Below are 19,726 nucleotides of genomic sequence, written 5' to 3'. Positions count from 1 at the left end.
ACGTCTGTCTGTCTGTCTGTCTGTCTGTCTGTCTGTCTGTCTGTCTGTCTGTCTGTCTGTCTGTCTGTCTGTCTGTCTGTCTGTCTGTCTGTCTGTCTGTCTGTCTGTCTGTCTGTCTGTCTGTCTGTCTGTCTGTCTGTCTGTCTGTCTGTCTGTCTGTCTGTCTGTCTGTCTGTCTGTCTGTCTGTCTGACTGTCTGACTGTCTGACTGTCTGACTGTCTGACTGACTGTCTGTCTGTCTGACTGTCTGACTGTCTGTCTGACTGTCTGACTGTCTGACTGTCTGTCTGACTGTCTCATCTATAGAACTCAATCAACTCGTCGCGGGGAAAAATAAAGCCAGCTCATCGTCTGCAGATCAAAAAACTGCTCCGCTCAGATTACCCTCATGAAATATGTATCATCTCTCGCTGGGGAGATTTCCATTCTGATGGCACACCAGGCACAATTAAGCCAAATTATGAAAATACATCTCCACTGCCAGTCCACCGCTGTTCTGTAAGGGTGGGGGGGGTGGCTCCGAGCAGACTAGCCGGGACAACAACATGTTATTGTTCTGGCTTTTTGATAGTCAGCTAATGCACATTTAAAAACTCTGCTAATACATTAGACTGCAGACCATCTGCAAGTAAAGATTGGCGAGCATTTATCGGAGGTTAAACAGATTGTTTGCAGAGCTCCTTTTAATACTGATAGCCGGTCTGAGAGAGCGGGAGGCATTGTCTTCAATCATCAGTGTTCTGGGACTTGATGGTTTCATTCATCTCAGAGCTACAGCGGGCCGTTTGTCTCGCAAATAAAAAGGCCTTTCAGACACCGCACAAGGACACGTTCCTGTACTAAGTCCTAAGGATTAGTGATTTCCCTGAGAAACAGCTTAAATATGCTAAAAATATGTCCCATCCTTCCAGAGAAGATGGAGGCATGTCCCAGAGATGGATTATATGGGCCTCTCCTCCCGTGGCAGTATGTCTTGAGTAAGTGCAGGGGTCGGGCCAATGTCGCTCCCTCTGTCACTCCGAAGGATACAGGTCTAATATCAAGCATGTGAAGACAAATCATCTTCGAGCCGAGAGGCGTTACTGGGCTACTTTATAATAGTTCTCCCTTAAAATGAGTGACCCTGCCTGTCTCAGATGCAATGGTCTCATTCCTCAGGCTGTTTGGAGGCTGGATTCAGAAAAATAAATTATGCCGATAAAGTAGTTAGTGTCCCAAGAGGGAGAGATGATATGAAGGCTCTCGATTTAAAGGCTTTATACCCACACTGGGAATAATTGGTTGCCTAAAATTCATCAGACAGTAATTGAAAAACAACGCCTGGCTCCATCTGTAAAAAACTATTTTGCAGGAAAGGTCAGTGTTGTACTTCATTCTCGTGCATCTGCAGGTAGCGTTTCACCATCCACTAATTATCCCCATTGGCTCAGATCCAACGTGGTGTGTTTTTAATTACAGACTACCTGCTGCACTCCAGTCCCAGCACAGTCTGTTTCTTTCTCCGTAACCACTTACTGTTAGTGAAAAGCATGAATTCAATCACTATGGGAAAACCCTACATACAGTCAAGCGACAACAGAGCACTTGACAAACGATACACACCATGTGGGTAAAAAAAGGATGGTAACAAAAAGAAGAAGCAGAGTTAGTGCGCAGCTTCTGAATTAATAATTTACTGTGAAAGAAAAGGAGTCTCATATGTATAGTTTTTGTAGTATGGAGCCAATTGAAGCAACAAATCCCACTTAAAAAAAGCTGAAAACAAGTAAAATTCAATGACAACATAACATCTATAAAAGAAGTTGAAACCTGTTTGACATTTACAGTTTGCTAACTTAAACTGCGTGTGAACGTGCAGAAGAATTTGGACATGCAAAAAAACGGTCTTATAGCTTTTGAGAAGTATACAAGATAGAAGAGTTTGAAAAGTGGGATGTGTTGTTCTGTGTTTTCATGGTGTTTTCCAATTACCAGTCATATCATCTGTTTGGTCCAAATTGCTAATTAATTTTTGGGATTTGCTGGGTTTGGCTCTGTGCTAATGAAACAAACTAATGAATATGTAGACCCACACCTACATTTGTAATTAACTAGTTCAGTGTAAAATGCTACTGTGAGTGAATCTTACAAAATATATAATTAATAATTTTGGAGTTATTCCAACTGGTGTTGCTTTTGAAAAGCTTGTATAAAGAAACATGAGCTGTTGTGTATTTATAGATATACAAAAGTCAAATAATAATGTCACTGTTTCACACATTTCATCCTCTGTACACTTCCAAAGGCTTTGGTAATAACTTTGCATAGCTTCTGTTGGTAAATGCCCTTTTCAGATTAGATTAAAAAAGTGAGAAGATGTTATCCCACAGGGCCTTAAGAAAACAGCCAACAAGCACCATATATCAGGTTTGTGATATCATCTACACGTTAATATAAAAAAAACTATAAATAACCAAAAGTATAGGCTTACCTCGTTTATCTGATCCAAAGTTAACGTACAGAATAACAAGAAGCATGGGTCGGAGAGAGATATGGCACAGTGTAAGTCAACAGGTTTAGAGGTGCAAGGGGCTCCAATCTCATCATCAATAAGAAACGTTCAAAAAGGGCATTAACCTTAAAACAGATTGATATAGAGAAGACAGCGACACAACATACAGACGACTCGCTGTAGCAAAGTGAGAATGAGCCCCTCAGCTAAGTGATGAAAGGGGACGGGGCCAATAGTTTGTTGTGGCTTCCTTTTGATTGACTTTAATGCATCCTTGCAATGCCGGCCGCGTGAACCCAAAACATCTTTATCCATAATGGATTAGGCCCAGAGGGCAGCCCACAGCACTTCAGTTCCTCAATGATCTGATGCTGCAGGTAGCAATGGGAGGCAGCATTATTTAATTCTGGAGTCATGAGGGGGAAAGTGGGCAGTTCATTACTGATAAATCTGGCCCGCACATAGTGAAAATAAGCAGGGAGGGGGATGAAGAGAGTCAGAGGGAAGCAAGGAAATAAGGTGAAGATAAGTACATTAGAAAAAAAGGGGTGAAGCAAGAGAGAGGACTTCAGAGGAACAGGCAATATGTTCAGGAAGAAATAGATGTAATGGAAAAAAAGGAGAAGGGGAAGGATGATGTGGGAAGGTGATGAAGAAAGACAGATAATGTAAGAATAAAAATTGCTATCAGAGAGAAAGACCAGTGTGATGTCAGATTGAAAGACAAGATTAGCTTGAAGTCAGTGTGTTACAGCGTGGCGTCAGGGTGAGAGAGGCAGGCTGCTGGGGAGCTGAGGGATGGAGAGGAGGCTGGAGGGCCGCCAAGCCCTGCCAGCCTCCCGCACTAATGAGAGGAAATGAGAGTGATGCTCTTCTGGGGCGAAATCTTTTGTTTTGGTGTCAGCGAGAGGCCTGGTGTCAGATTACCAATGCTGTTGTGTGACAACAGTCTTAAGAGAGCAGCAGGCAGCCTGATTGGACCCGATTCAGATGAAGGATGGGACATGGCTAACACACAGCTAGCTACAACAGCTGCGTATGTTGAAGACACTTTTCTTTCGTTTGGGGAGGATTTTGCATTTCACGTTGGGCTACAGCTGAGTCTCTGAGGGGGGGACTGGGACAGCAGCATTTGACACAAACACACGCACCGCTGCAAACAACAAGGAACGGATGAACAACAAAAGGAATGACACCGTAAACAGACAGAGACGGGGTACATTAACAATTTATCATAAAAGTGCATCTGGGGAGAAACAAAACTGTTCTGCTGTGAGGTGCAAAAACAGAGACAGAGACACAGAGACGGGCCACATGAAGCCTCGGATCAGATCAGTGGTGGAAGAAGTACTTAAGATACTTCTTAAGTAAAAGTAAAGGTCCTGCATTCAAAATCTTACTGAAGTAAAACTAAAAAAGGATCAGATAAATGTACCTAAAGTATAAAAAGTAAGAGTAATCATTGTGCAGGAAAATTGCCTATGTGTGTATATAATCATATGTATATGTGACATTCACATTTCTAGATAATATTCTTGCATTAAGTAGCATTTTACTATTATAGACAAACAAAGTTGAGTTTTTGTAAAATATACAAATAATTACACTCTTTTTGGACTTAAAGAGTTACATTTTTAGAGTAGTTCATTTTAGCTGTTAAATGAATGTAGTGGTGTATAATTCAATATATTCCCTTTTAACTGTAGTGGAGTAGTAATATGTACCGTAATTTTCGGACTATAAGGCGCACCTGAATATAAGCCGCAGCAGCTAAATTGAATGATGTGTACATATATAAGCCGCACTGGACTACAAGCCGCAGGGGTTTTAATGTTTAATTACCATATGTAAGGGTTCGTGCACAGAGGGGATTGAAGGGAAAGAGATGGCTGTTTGAGGAAGCTCCCATTTATTAACATTTCAACAAACAAGTTGCATTTTTGCATAACGTATTCAAGTGTTACCATTTAGTGCAATAGTAACTACAGAACATGTACTGTGCTTTGTAAACCTTACTGTATCACATAGCGTTTCAGACACACAAACTTTTCAACTTTCAAACTTAAACGGTGCGCTCCCAGCGCACGTACCGGTAGTGATCTACAGCAGTGGTTTTCAACCAGTGGTACGGGGACAAACTGTCTCGCTCTCGTAATGTCTGTCTGTCTTGCTCTCGTTCTGTCTCTCGCACCACTCTCGGTTCCACTTTTACTTTTGCGCGCTACCTGTCTCACTCTTTTCAGGCCTCCAGCTTTTCCTGCTGGAGCCCGCCGCTTAAAGGTGGGGGTCCGCGGACCGGCCATAGAGCCCATAGAGTTAAAGGTGGTGGACTGTAACCTGTAAAATCCATAGATTTAGGAGGTCCCCTAGTGGCCGTTAGCTGGAAAAATCCATAGATAAGCTGCACCGTTATATAAACCGCAGCGTCGAAAAATGGGAAAAAAGGCGCGGCTTATTGTCCGAAAATTATGGTACTTACTTCCTACCTCTGTATAAGACTTAAAAACATTTCCACTCACGGATTTCCGTAGAGAACATACAAGTCTATCAGGGGCTTTATTTGTGTTTGCAACCTTAATAGTGGGGGGTGACAGCTGGGTTGCGTCCTACCTCGTACTCCTCCTTGAAGCCGTAGCCCTCGGAGCATTTCATCTGGGTGATGTGCTGCAGGAGGTCGGCCACGCGGATGGCCGGGTGCAGCTTACCCGTCTGGTACGGTATATCCACCGGCTCACGCTTCCTCAGAGAGTGAGTGTGAGACTGCACCAAACTGCTGGTGTCGCTGCCCATGTTCTGGCTCTCGTCTGCGGGACACAAACACAGGGACAGGCCGGAGCAGGTCAGCAGGGAGAGGTGGGAGCTGGATGATTTATGTTATCAGATACACGTGGATGACATAATGCTTAACGCAGTATATTTCAGCCGTATTTTACCAGTTAATTGACAAGAGTTTTTGTTGCCTTGTCCATCTTCTACCAAATCATCTCAGTTACAACCGTTCCCATTAACAGATGGCACATTATCTCATTTACTGCTAAGCATTATGTCACCACCCTCCAGATTGACAAACAACTTTTAACTAGTAATCTGTTTGTTATGGATGGTCACAACAACACAACATCATTGAGTAATAGGATGAATCATGTGGTGGGAAGGTTCAGGTCCATCTGTCCATCTGTGTGGCTGGAAAATATTCAATACTACAGGCCTAGTGTACTGTATGACAGCTCATAGCCGGGAACATACGAGGCCGTTTAAGTAAAGCACTTTTACTATTCGCATCTAATATGGCTACTGTCAGAATAAGAGGAGTCAGCGGCCCTCGACTGCAGGAAACAGTAAAGAGCCATTGTAAAATCCACATGAAGATGCTGTAAAACAACAAGTTTACTCTTTTTTTTTAATTCTTTTTTTTTTTACTGGCACTACAGTATGCTGGTTTGGGCAGCAGCTCTTATTGAGTCGTTCCAGCTCTTTCATACTGTAATCCAGTGAGTGGCAGACATGAGGCACAGATGCTGTGGGGAGCCAGCGGACGATGGAGGGTGTCCAGAAACATGGAGGAGGAGGAGGAGGAGGAGGAGGATGTGAGGGGGGTGCGGTGGGCCACAGTGAGCATGTCGCAGCAGGCACCGTCAGAAGCATCACACAATCACAGCGCCGATTCAAACCCCCTGCCACCCGTTTGTTCCCCGATAAATGAAAAAAAAAATCAAACCAAAAGAATAACTTAAAACAGGAGGGAAGCGGAGATGGGAGGAGAATGCATGGGGTGATGCTGCCATGGCGCACTGTACGCACTTTGACCATGCTAGGCTAACGGTGGCTTGGTGGCACGGTACGGAGGGTGGTGAGATGCTAACATGTCCACTGGTCATGCAATAAATGTCAAAATGTCCATGTCAGAAGCAGCCTCTCACTTTTGGCTTGCTTTATGAGTAAAAACACCACCTCCTTCCCCCAACCCAGGGCCCACTTGGGAAAACTTACCATTAATGGGCACTTTTTAGATAGCAGATACATAAGAGGTTACGTATGTAAAGAAAAAGAGAGGAGAAGAGAGAGGAGAGAGGGGATAAGCAACAATACAGCATGAGAACCTGTTACAGTAGTTTTAGAGCTACGCTACAGGGCAAGATCACATGCCTGCTCAGTCCAAAGTGGTAGAAAGCCTAAGTCAAAGGGGGGGATGTTGGGATGGATGGGGCAATTTCAACAGTGCAAGACAAAAGTAAAAGAACAAAAACAAGGAAGTCATGGATTTCAGGGGAGAAAATAATGGTGATATACGGGTCATCTTTGGAACAAGCGGTTATTGTTTTAAATCTGTGACTTGCATCATTTGAATGAGGCCAATGGATTTTTGAGTATCCTGACATTTGAATGTCTTTCTCTAATTGCTATAATTATATTTGCACGTGGTACTGGCGACACCGGTATTTATGCCTTTTTTTGTGTGCAATAAAATCAAAAACATTACCAATGTTCTAATCAGTTTTGATCATTAACCTCAACTGATGAGACAATGATGTGATTGACTGTCACAATTGAAAGCATGTAACCTTTTCTGGCTGCGGTAATTTCATGTTAATTGTTTCATGCTTCATTACATTTGGAAATAACGTAAGCAGCTGTCACATCGGCGATGATGAAATGCCCTGCTTTGAGTTGCACTTGTTTGGAGAAAGAGGAAAAATACGCCTTAACTAAGTTGTGTACTTGTAACTGCAGTTATGGTGCTTGTGTTGAAGCTGGAGTTGCTTATTGCATCTGCTTGGCCTTGAGTATTTCATTATTACAGTTCTAGTGCCCCACTTAGTAGCTACATTTCGTGCTCCGCTGTTATAAAAAGCATCTGCTCGTTTAAGACACTGCACTTTGGGCTGCTGTGCGTATTCAACAAAGGCCGGTAATAATTAACAGAAGAACAAAATGCTTTTTTCTAATTCTATTTTAACACGGAACAAGACGTGGCAAAAACCGAAAACCAAAACAAGTAGGTCACTAGCAGTTAGCCAAAGGCAGGGGGAGCAACATTAAAAAGAATAATAGAAAAGGTTGTTGTTTTGGAGGGAGGGAGGGGAGTTCAATGCGTAGTGAGGGAGAGAGGGGAGGGGGGGGGGGAGGGCAGCACAGCTAATGCAAGACTTTATATGTTCAGACTGAACGCATCCTGGTTTTTTGTGTGTGAGGGGGGGGCCAAGAGAGAGTGTTTTTCTGTGTCCCCTTCACTGTTTACTTTCTGTTTGTGTCTCAGTGCAGCTGCTAGAGCTTCAGCACACTGTAGCCTTGGCGCTGGGGCAAACTATCCCCCACCCCTTCAAGCCAACCCCCCCCCCCCCCCCCACCCCGCCATAAACACTCCCCCACATCCAGTCCACATGTCTGTCCATGCATATGAGAGGTCAAACACGTATGTGACATCACACGCACGACACGCAATGCGGATGGGATGGAGTGAAGCCAGCCTCAGCCCAGGAGAGCCCCTCTTTGACGGGGAGGGGGGGGGGGAGAGGGAGGGAGGGGAGGATGGAGGAGGGAGGATGTGGGGATGGGGGGGAGGAGGGGGAGAAGCAGCAGGCAGGTATGAAGGTGAGGAAGCCATCTCTAGTAAAAAAAAGAGCCAACCAAAACCATAAGTGGGAAAAACAATAATCTGTAGATAAGTCTTCAAAACAGCGATCTTATAAATGTAATGCATTTTTATTTTTCTTCAAGGTAAATAAGAATAAATAATCAACAGCAATGGGAAAAGGAAATGTGTCTCACCTAAGATAGCAGTTGGCACAAAGGGATCTGCTCATACCCCCATAACAAGTGCAGAAGTTGGAGGAGGAAAGAGAGTTGCAGTGAATAAAAGCCAAGAAAAACAAAAACAAGACAGTTTGTTGGTTTCCTGCCAAGCAGCCATAACAAGAAACTTATCATATTTTCCAGCTAAACACCAAGTTTAGTTGATTATAAATCTAGCTGCCCTCTGCTCCATCTGATCAATGAGCTGTGATCTGATTACACGAGACACACAATTATGATTAGCTTTCTTTCTGGAGAAATTAAAGTCATGATTGAACAGCTAAATGCAAAATGAACTAAAAACACTTTTGGTTATAACTGGAGATGTAGCAGAGTGTAAAACCCATCCAAAGTCAATTTATCTACCTTCTCATTTGTGAAATTGTTTCCTAATTTATTAAAACACCTAAATGCATTCACACCACACATTACTTTATTAGTATGCAATTTACATAAAAAAAAAGCTCTTACCGGGAACATAAAACTAATTAACACTTATTTGGCAAAATTGTCTCTTGTTAATTTATCCTGACAGCCTAGGTTTCATGATGACTGAATTGAACACCTATGGCGAACACTTCTCTGTTGACATACAGGATTATCAGAGGAAATACTGCGTGTTTACCTGGGTAGTAGGAGTTGGGGGGGATTGAAGTACTGAGAGTGTTGGCTTTAGGCAGAGTGAAGGAGGAGGGGGGTGATCCGACTAGAAGTGGAGAAAAGAAAACACAAGAGGATCAATAGTCTGGTATCGCTTAGTGGTGGAGGTAGTATTCAAAACGTATACCTTAAGGAAAGAAAGAAATACCACGATGAACAAGAAACTGAACGAAGAATCTGAACGAAGAATCTGCTATATTCTGGAGTGTCTGAATCCCAAATGATTATTATTGTAAGATAGGGAGGTTTTTCTTCTCCTTCTAGTTACATGTTTTTATCACTTACTTAATGTTATGTTTTTAAATAATACATGTTATTTATATAGCTCCTTTCCTGGTGCTCAAAGCGCTTGAGCACATCAACACAACTCCATTGACCTTGGTGGCGACAGTAGAAATCTTGAGACCTTGTGAGGATAAACAAATATTGCAATGATAATGGAAATTCATGGGTGATGGAATTTCAACCACTTATTCAAAAGATATAACAAATATTCAATTTTGATATTTTTGACAACGCTATTGTGTTGCATGAACACACACATGTGACTGTGAGGTAGTGTGGCCTTCTATCAATCGGAGAGTTGTGGGTTCGATCCCGGCCCTACAGTCAACAGGTCAGACCAAACAGGGCTTCTTAGTGACCGAGAAGTAAATAACCGTCTGTCGAGGATTTTTAAGATGATGTTCCTGATATGATGTGATATTGTAGATTTTTTATCTCAATGAGACTTTCCTGGGTAAATAAAGGTCAAATAAATAAATAACATGTCAATGAGTTCCTCCAGATGGCAGGGCCAACAGTGGGTGAATGTGTGTGAATGTTAGCTTCCTTGCACACATTGCTCTGTATGAATGGGATGTGAATGGGTGAAGGATGACTTGTACATGTAAAGAGCTTTGAGGAGTTTTAATGTTTGGATAAAACGCAGTATAAATACAGTCCGTTAACCACATGTGATTTCATATGATTTATAGGTTCAAAATTAACATGCCAAAAGTAATGTACATAAGTTAAAGGTGGGGTAGGTAATTTTTGGAGAAACCAGCTCGAGTGCGCTAGAATTTGAAAATACACAGCCGGAAAAAATCTGCCACTTCCTGACAGAGCCCCTCCTCCAACACACAGGAACGCGCACACGACCAATGAGGGCACGAGATAAGTTTGTGCACAGATGGAAGGCTGACAGGCAGGTAGGCCATCCTGTTAGTTTAGCCGGGCCGGCTCAGATGATTGGTCGTGCTTTTTACAGCACCACGGCTTCCACACATGACATTTTTTTATGGATTTTCTGTCAAAGCACTTAAAATATTCATTGCTATCGGGATATTAAGAGCATTCCATGGAATATAACAAAAAGTGTATCTCGAGCCGGTTTCTCAAATGTACCTACCCCACCTTTAAGTAGATGTAAAGTAAAAATGAATACAATGGAGCATAAATGAAATGCAGTTGAATAAATATAATGTAGCATACAGTACAGTAAAATGGAAAATGCTCAGGTATAGTTGAACAATATGAAAACTAAATAAGTAAATAAATAGAAAAATTGACGTATTAAAGTATAGCACAATTAAAAAGCACACCAGTCAAAGCTTGCCACTGCTCATGTGTCACCAACAGATCCAACTTCCATGCTAATATAGTTAAGGTCACGAGTGCAGTACGTTCAGGACTATAATCTGTCTGCCATGGTGTTTAGAGCCCAAATGACACGATTGACAGGCATATAAGGTCATGGAGACATCGGGGGGCTTAGGAACGGCATTAAAGGCATCACTCTGGGTACAAAAGTAATGCATTTAAATCATTTGCGGTGGCAGACAGAGGGCCAGATTTGAACATCCACACTTGCAGACAGTTAATCAAGGTCAGAGCATCTTTGGGGCTCATCCCCCTGCAGGGGTGTGTAGACAGAAGCTGCTGTGGAGTTTTAATCTGATGGTTTTGACTGGGATTATACCAGGTCAAGCCCTGGGTGCAGATTTAGCTGAGCTGTCCATCAACAAAAGCATTACGTTTAACCTGGGACGGAGGAAATGAATAGGTTATTGCACAAAAGCACATCTAGTGTGTATTCTCCTTGAATTGGAAACAGAAGGTGCTGAGTTCAGGAACTTGGAGTTTCTGTTTACTGTTCAATTTAAAGTGTGGTTAGGGATTTGAAGTAGCCTGGATTATATTGATTTTTGAAGACTCCTTAGAGATTGCTAATAAGTGTTTGCAATTTGAATGCCGCTATACCAGTTGAGTCATAGTGCAGCACACCTCATAGTAAACTAATATTATTATCATGAATATTATTTTTATGTTAAAACTGTGGTATTGATTAATCAACATGCCGAATGACAAACTCATTTTCTAAAAACGATCAAATAATTATTTTTGGGCCGCATAACTTATCCAATTCATGTAAATAGAGAAATAAATGAATTATGTTTTAGTATAATTAGGCTTAAAAGAATAACATTTGAAAATGATAAACAGAAATGGTCACAAGAAGTTTGGAGTGCACTGTAAACCAACATTGAGAAAGTAATTTACCATCCAGAGCACGGTGTCACCTGTGACCTGAGCAGAGAGCAGAGGTCTGTCTGAGCTCAGTGGAGAGGTTGCTTGCCTCTGGCGGTGGAAACCGGACACTTCCACTCAATTTCAGAGGAAAATAGAAAGTGTCACCTGTGTGATCTAAGAGAGGTCGGAAACTAAATGCACTTTTTGTTCTAGTGTCCTTTATATCACACTCTTAGATATAGGCGTTACGTTGAAATGTCTGCAGAATGTCCTGATTTATTTGTTTTTCTATGCCTGATCAATGTAGGTACCTGTTTACAGGCAAAGTGTAAAATGCCTGCTCAAATAGTGGGGGACACTTTATGTTTGATGTGTTAAAGGCACAGTCTGTGTCTCAGATGTGCGATTAATGGCTGTAATGTCTAAGGAGATGGATTGTGTTCATAAGTGCTTTGTTGTTGCATGCATAAAGGTGTATTTCATCTGTTCTATCAAACTATGTTATTGCTCGTTTTTTTATGTGTGTAGTGTTTTGTCAGCCCAGGTGGGCTGGGTACTTAATGTGCATAACGCTTTGAAAAAACAAATAGCTTACTGACTATTAAAATATATCTGGGTTTAAAGGTGGGGTAGGTAAGTTTGAGAAACCGGCTCGAGATACACTTTGGGTTATATTCCATGGAATGCTCTTAACATCCCGATAGCAATGACTATCTGAAGTGCTTTGACAAAAAATCCATTAAATAATGTCATCTGTGGAAGCCGTAGCGCTGTAAAAAGCTTGACCAATCATCTGAGCCGGCCTGGCTAAAGTAACTGGATGGCCTACCTGCCTGTCAGCCTTCCATCTGTGCACGTTCGTGTGTGTTGGAGGAGGGGCTCTGTAAGGAAGTGGCAGATTTGTTCCGGCTCTGTCAAATTCTAGCGCACTCGAGCTGGTTTCTCCAAAATTACCCACCCCACCTTTAAATTACTTTCAGTAAAAATATAGATAATTATAGGAAATGTAAAAAAGGAAAAAGGGCACGAAAAACCCTTGTTTAAGAAAAAAGTTAAATCTGTTAAACTAATATGAAGAAGCCCATTCCCTATTGGCTAACACTAGCACTGGTAATAACTGGTAGATTTTCCAAAGCTACAAATTCAGTTTAAAATAGTTTGCACTGGCTGAATAGAGTCTAGTTTAGAACAAGGCAAACACAGAAAAACAAAGACATTTAGACGGCTCTCCATTAAAAACCCATTTTCACTCATTTATGAAACTGGATGTGGTAAATGACCAAAAAGGGCGAATAGATAAACACTCAAATCTTGATAATAGGAAACAGTCACATGGTCTCACGATGAGCTTTGATACCTATTGTTTTGCAGATTTGGATGTTTTTTGTGGGGGAGTCAATGATGAGGATTTATTATCAAACTGTTTTTTTTCCTGAATATGTTCCCCCATAAACTCCACAGTTCACTTGGAAGAGGACCAAGACTCAAATGTAAAGGTTGTTCCAGTGGGAATATTTGGTGTGCAGCCAACTCTGATTTCCTTCTCACCTGACCAAACCAAATAAATTGCTTCCACCATGGTGTGTGTGTGTGTGTGTGTGTGTGTGTGTGTGTGTGTGTGTGTGTGTGTGTGTGTGTGTGTGTGTGTGTGTGTGTGTGTGTGTGTGTGTGTGTGTGTGTGTGTGTGTGTGTGTGTGTGTGTGTGTGTGTGTGTGTGTGTGTGTGTGTGTGTGTGTGTGTGTGTGTGTGTGTGTGTGAAAGCCAGGTAGGCTGATGAAGGGCCATCTTACCTCGCCCGTTGAGAGTGAGCGCACACTCGCTGCGCCCGTTGAGCGTTAGCGCACATTCACTTCGTCCATTCAGTGTGAGCGCACATTCACTTCGTCCATTCAGTGTGAGCGCACACTCGCTGCGGCCGTTGAGTGTGAGCGCACACTCGCTGCGTGTGTTCAGCGTGTGGTTGTGTGTGTCCATGAACGACAGGGCCTCGTCACAGTTGGTGCCCTGCTCCGTGTAGCTCTTGTCCATGGAGTTGACCATCACTGTCATCTCCTGGCGGGTGCTGTTCAAAGTCTCCTTACGCTTCTTGGCCAATTTCCTTTAGAAGAAATAAAAAAAACATCAATCAGACCAAAGCAACAATGACTGCTCCTGAATTGATCTGATATGACGCAGGGGGGGGGGGGAAATGACTCAGATGTAATGAGATGGCTAATGTTTCCTGGGTTGCGGTCACATTAGGTTTTATTATTAGGCTTTTTCAAGCAGTGCCACATAAATCCTTGAAAGTGTGGAAAGGTGTGACACCCTAACCCAAATACATCAGGGGCCCTGATGATTTAAAATTAGCTATAGGATTTTTGGGGGGATTTTTGGGGGCGGGAGAATACAGGCTGCTGAACGGTGAACTGAAACAGTCAACCTGCTTTTATTGACCTACTTTGAGCTGATGTGCTGGAGCCTACAAGCAATCTGCTCCAGATCAAACACCATTAGAGCATTGTGTAGGGAGTGAACGCACAGGGAAGCGCACACAAGCACAGATCAACGTGTACTGTAAGCATAAAAAGACTGCAGATGGATTCTAAGTTTGTAAAAGCAGATGCCGAGCTCACCTCACCTCATCTGTCCTGGCTTCACTTTACTGACTGTGAATAACGGGATCAGACAAGATTTTGAACTTTCCCCGATACAGCTGTCCACACTCAGGCCTTTAGTCATGAACTTTTCCCCCCTTTGTACACCAGCGAGACTTTAAGGTCTTGTGACCAGGACTCGCTGTTTGTCCCTGGTCAAAACACACATGCAAGGGTCATGAGCAGTGGTGTAGTGGGGATTTGTTTTACTGGGTGGACGGGAAGGGACCGTGAGACACTATGGACGCGCTCGTGAACTGTCAATAGCGCAACTTACAGGATTCCGTTTAGACAATATAATAATAACGGGCTGCTGGCCGTCTCTCCACACACACACACACACACACACACACACACACACACACACACACACACACACACACACACACACACACACACACACACACACACACACACACACACACACACACACACACACACACACACACACACACACACACACACACACACACACACACACACACACACACACACACACACACACACACACACACACACACACACACACACACACACACACACAGTATGACCATTCTTACTGTTATAAACGGAGTGGACCAAATGTATATCGCAATAGTTGAAGATCACCACAAAGTGTTGCAAAAGCCTATTAACTATTAAGATGATTAAAAAACTATTACACTTGAATGAATAACTGTGCTAACTCAGTACGTTGTCCCTGAAACACTACATGGGATATATTAAATATTGACATACATTATTATGTGTAAGACTGTAATACATTTGATTAAAGTCTGCTCAACAGTAGATGCAACATTACCATGACAGTCTATACTCAGTTTATTACTGCTTGTATTATTTCATTTTAATGCAACTACACAGCAAGAGATATTACAAAAAAGATCATTCTGATTCTTGTTATGATAATGAACATCTATTTATATAAAATAATAAAGCAAGGCAAACTGAAAAATGACTGCATACATTGAATAATTATGCTGCAAAATGAGAAACCTCAAATATTTTAAAAGTTGGACTTTTTGAGTCTAAACAAGTTTGCTGGGTTTCTCAACCTTTGACCCTGAACTGTACTAAGAGTGAATGCCTGAAGGGGTGCTGTTCTGAAGCCGACCTTTAACCTTCCAGAAATCACCACTTGCATAATAAAATGTCCCCAGGTTGATAAATAATGCTTCTCTTTAACACTCTGAGGAGTTAACCCAGTACAGTGTATTTCCAGAGACATCAGAAAAATGGCAAACAGCTTGAGCAGCAACACAGTAAGCTGTAGCGGTGTCTGATGTCTGCGGCTGCTCTGTAGCTGGAGGGGAGTGAGCGGAGTGAGAATTAACTATGGCAGCCCTCACACTGATCCCCGCACTTTGTTACTCTCTGTGTGACCCCTCTGCCTATTTGAATTGCAGTCTCTCTCACGGACAACTGCGATCTAATGATGCACTCCTGCTGCTTTGTTTTTGCAAATCTCCTCTGTTTATTCAATTTGGTCGCTGTCTGGTGCCATATGGCGACAGGCCCCCGCTGCCTTCAAACAGTCATTTGCTCTGAAGGCCGCGACGTGAGGCTAATAGTGGATCCGTTCTTCAGAACGCAAAGTGACAAAGTAGTGACATTTTCATCTGCCGGACTCACTTTTTGTCTTTAATCTGCAATTAGAGTCGGAAACAAAATGGCAATCTTGTCTTTTTTTTTTACGATATAGCTTCATATTGTCAAAGGAGGGAGGCGTGAGGTGGGGAGGGGGGGGCTGTATGTACCCCAGGCAATCTTAAGACTGATTCAGCACTGTGTGCACTCATGGAGAAGACTATTAGGAACAACTATAATCCATGTTTTAAAACTGTATCACAGTTCCTGTTCCCGCGTCTGTTAGGATTCTCTTTCCTGGCCCGTGTAGCTGCTGAAGAATGAACGTTGGAGATAATCGAGGCTGCACAGACACCAGTGCCAAAATGAGGAAAGCACCAGCAATAGTGGGATGTTTGCAAGGCACCGTGGGTGTTAGATGAAGATTAATTGGCATGCTATTCTCTCCTCATTTGTAAGAGGGGAACATGTAATGATAGATGACTATATTACTGGCTCTGATGTGCTGACAGAGATAGTACGAGGAAGTGTGGAGTTGAGTGTTTGTGCATCTTGATGAATGTGACCATTTATCATATCCCCGGATAGTTGGAGTAAAAGCTACACATTGAAAGATTCCAACAAGAAATGTACAGGACTGATTGCTTGCAGGCATGCCCAACAATAAAATCACAAATGTCTGTGAGCAGCAGTGAATGTGCATATGAAGGAAGAGGCAGACAGATGGCAGAGGTGTTTGTAGAAGTAAAGACCGAGATAACACTGCAGGTAACTATATTAGGCAACTCTCATTAGAGGGATTGTCTGCAGGCCGTACATGACAGTCGTGGCAGATCTAGGATCTAAGTGAGCAGAGCTCCGAACTCTGTGAGTGCAGCTACAACACAAAGGAAGCCGCATGAGTTGTGTGTCTGCGCCTGTTTGCCAGAATCTCAGTTCTGCGGGAGGTGATGCCGCTGCAACTTCTAAAAGCTTCAAAACCTTAGACTCAGCATGGTGGGCCTCATTTCTGCACTGGCACAGCCTAAACCTCGTGACACCGGGACAAAGAAGGCTTCATTAGAGGATCCACACACACCCACAGCATTTGTGTGTGTATGTGTGTTAGGTGAGTGACACGCAGCTGGGAGGGGCAACAGAAGCGTCTTTGATTCGCGCAGTGGGGGCACTTCAGTGGTTGTTTGCACTGTGTCTCAATTCAAACATGTCTCCATCTTTCACACATTCTTTCCTGTCTATCAATCATATTTCTATCTCAGTCCTATTCATTTACTTTAGCAGGAGAAGCATCAGCAACAACGATAGAAACTATTTCTGAATGCAGACTATTCAGTGACAGGAAAATCGTTTATCTGCCAAATGATTGCTTTCATCGATTCTGTACAAATTTGTATTTTTTCACACCAACACTGAAGTGAAGTTTGATCTTCATAACTCATGTTTGATTCACTTTTTAAAGATAAGAATTAGTTGTACTAAAAAATACCACAGAGAGATTAGAAATAACATTAACATTGTCAACTCAGGGAGTTTCGTCCCACAGGCAATAAGACTGTTAAACACCTGAACTGTTGAAACAACATCCCTTATATTCATCTGGCTGCTACTTAAACATTATTTTAAAATGATTTACCGATATATCCTATTTCAATAACTTGCATATAGACTCTTATTTCACTATTTTAAAAACTATTTTGCTCTATTTTTTCTGTTTATCTGTGTTGCTCTGTTGCAGAAGCCTTTGACACGAGATTTTCATTGGCATACCTTCACTGTAGCTATGTTCGTTTGACTAAATAAAGAACCTTGAAAAATTATGTTTTTGGTTCAAGCAAAAGCTTATATTCAGATATTGTAAATAACATTTTAGAGTTACTTTTAGAAAGACATTGATTTTTTACATTGTGTATCTGTTAAAGTACTTTTCTTTTAAATGTATTTTCCTATTTCGGCAGTTGAATACAAACTAACAAGAAAACGTTTTAGTCTCAGGTATCCTTGTTCCTATATTTAATTATATCCATATTATTTAATGATCAATAAATATACTTCGTTTTGATTTAAATCAAGATATAAAATGAACTGTATTTAATATAATGTTTTCTTTTAATAAGAAAAAAAACATTATACATATTTTACAAAATATATATTATATATATTGTATTGTGCTAATAATGTCCACTTTTTTTTATACTATTACCTTGCCTGTCTCTGAATCCCATATATATATATAAAGAGTTAAGTAAGTAGCAAGAGTGCCCAAGTGTAACAGACACTTTGTAAATGACAATTCATTTTAAAAACGTATGCACTGAAACTATCACTCCAAGCATGAGATCCCTTCGCCCTGCTCGAGCTGCTCTTCCTCTCTTCCCCTCCTCATCAACATTCAGAGCTCGTAGGTGCAAAAATCTGCAAAGCTTGTACCAATTAATGTGATTCTTGCTGCATGTTCAGCTGGTAGGTATAATGAAGGTGTTTGCCCTGAGCACATTGTGTTATACATGGTGCGTTTAGTAGGTCTCCCATGAATGATGATTTATACGTCTGAGTGTTTCCGGTAAAAAGGAAGCAATTCAAGCCATTTTTTCTATTCTCGATATATCACTGCATGAGTTCAGTGAATATCAGCAGCTAGTGGCATACAGGTTTGTTTACCATCAGACCCACTCAATGAATTGTATGCACACATCAAACCATCAGGGATTTAGGATATGAATGACCACCTGCCAGATGGATATGGACTGGTCTCTCCTGAACAAAATCACTTCCTCTGAGCTGATTCAATAAAACAGCAGGCAGAAACCTCAAAACATAACACCAATATTTAGACTAAATTCATGAGTAGATATGTTTCGGAAACATGGCTTCAAATTTGTATAATATATCTATGAATATAATCATACTTGCTTTGCTGTCAGGCATGGTACATTAAAACACCTGTAACTGGTGTGTACCATAGACTGTATTAAAAGGTGTGTACCTAAGCGCCTTTCACGTAATCATTTGAAAATCAACGGAGTAAATAATGTATCAATTAGACACAGAGCAACAACATTCTGAAGTAAATGCAACTCAATAAATCCGCCACAGGGTGTTTCTCAATGTCGATTACGCTTGCTTGGTAGCACATGTCTTCCGAGTCACTTGCTTCAGAAGCGAGGCAAGAATACTTCCTGGCATTCGGAAAACGAAGAGTGGAACAGGCGAGCAGGTGTGCGTCATATGAGAGGCCCCGCCTTACATTTTCCGCCACAGATTTGGGGAAATTGGTCCGTGCGCAAAGCATTGTGGGGATTTTAAGACAGCGGAGTCGACACATGTGCAGCCTCGAAATGTCTCGCAATGAAGTACGCCGGCCTCGGTAGAATTCCAAGTATGCTGGACATTGGAACACTCCTTCGGCGGCACTCGATGAAGTAGTATGCTTGAAATAGTGGCTCTGGAGCAGCTTTACTCGACATTGAGAAACACCCTAAGTCTAACATAGGTCTTCCCATTTTTAAAGAGCTTTAGATAGAGTTTTTTCATTGTTTAGCTATCCAGCCTGCAACTTCATGGTTTCTGGTTCGCTGCATTCAGCCTCAACAGGCAGCTGTTAAAGGTGTAAAAGCTATATGAATCCACAGTACACCTTCTCTGCAACAAACAGCAGATAAACAAATATAGCAACTACCTGCTTGCCAAGTAAAGCATTTAGCAACTATACAGTAGATCCAGTCATTTCACTTAGAAAGTGGCAGGGACCAACAACAGAACAAAAAGAGATGTGTTATTGGACTTACATTTGCCAGGTGGCCAACAACACAACAACAAATGAATAATAATGTTGCTCCATAACTGCCAGATCTGTGAGTAAGCCACATTATTCAATCAACATGGTGATGACATGCCAATCCTCAAACTTCTATTTTGGCCACCACCGCCCAAATGTGACTTTTAAGAGAGGGATAACTTTAAATCCTATTTTAAAAGATTAATAAAATCTTGGTTAATAGAAGACATCTACACAGTCAGATCACATACCTGAGGTTTAAGGAGCAC

At 41.8% G+C, this 19,726-nt stretch overlaps 1 protein-coding gene across 4 annotated transcripts in view; it reads right to left on the bottom strand.

Moving 5' to 3' along the window:
- ptprma (protein tyrosine phosphatase receptor type Ma) overlaps positions 1 to 19,726 on the bottom strand; it is a 139,156-nt gene that overhangs the window by 13,840 nt on the left and 105,590 nt on the right. For 3 of the 4 annotated variants that reach the window (XM_079648547.1, XM_079648550.1, XM_079648548.1), the window contains 4 exons: positions 13,250 to 13,557; positions 8,911 to 8,991; positions 8,262 to 8,288; positions 5,103 to 5,296 (listed from right to left, as the gene is read on the bottom strand). In XM_079648547.1, coding sequence (XP_079504673.1) covers positions 5,103 to 5,296; positions 8,262 to 8,288; positions 8,911 to 8,991; positions 13,250 to 13,557 — 610 coding nt within the window. The remainder of the gene's footprint in view (positions 1 to 5,102; positions 5,297 to 8,261; positions 8,289 to 8,910; positions 8,992 to 13,249; positions 13,558 to 19,726) is intronic. The other variant, XM_079648549.1, reaches the window with a different exon arrangement.

This window comes from Notothenia rossii (genome assembly GCF_949606895.1).
Source record: "Notothenia rossii genome assembly, chromosome: 9".
Classification (NCBI taxonomy): domain Eukaryota; kingdom Metazoa; phylum Chordata; class Actinopteri; order Perciformes; family Nototheniidae; genus Notothenia; species Notothenia rossii.
The sequence above is the reverse complement of the archived record's forward strand: the minus strand, read 5'-3'. Positions and strand labels throughout refer to the sequence as shown.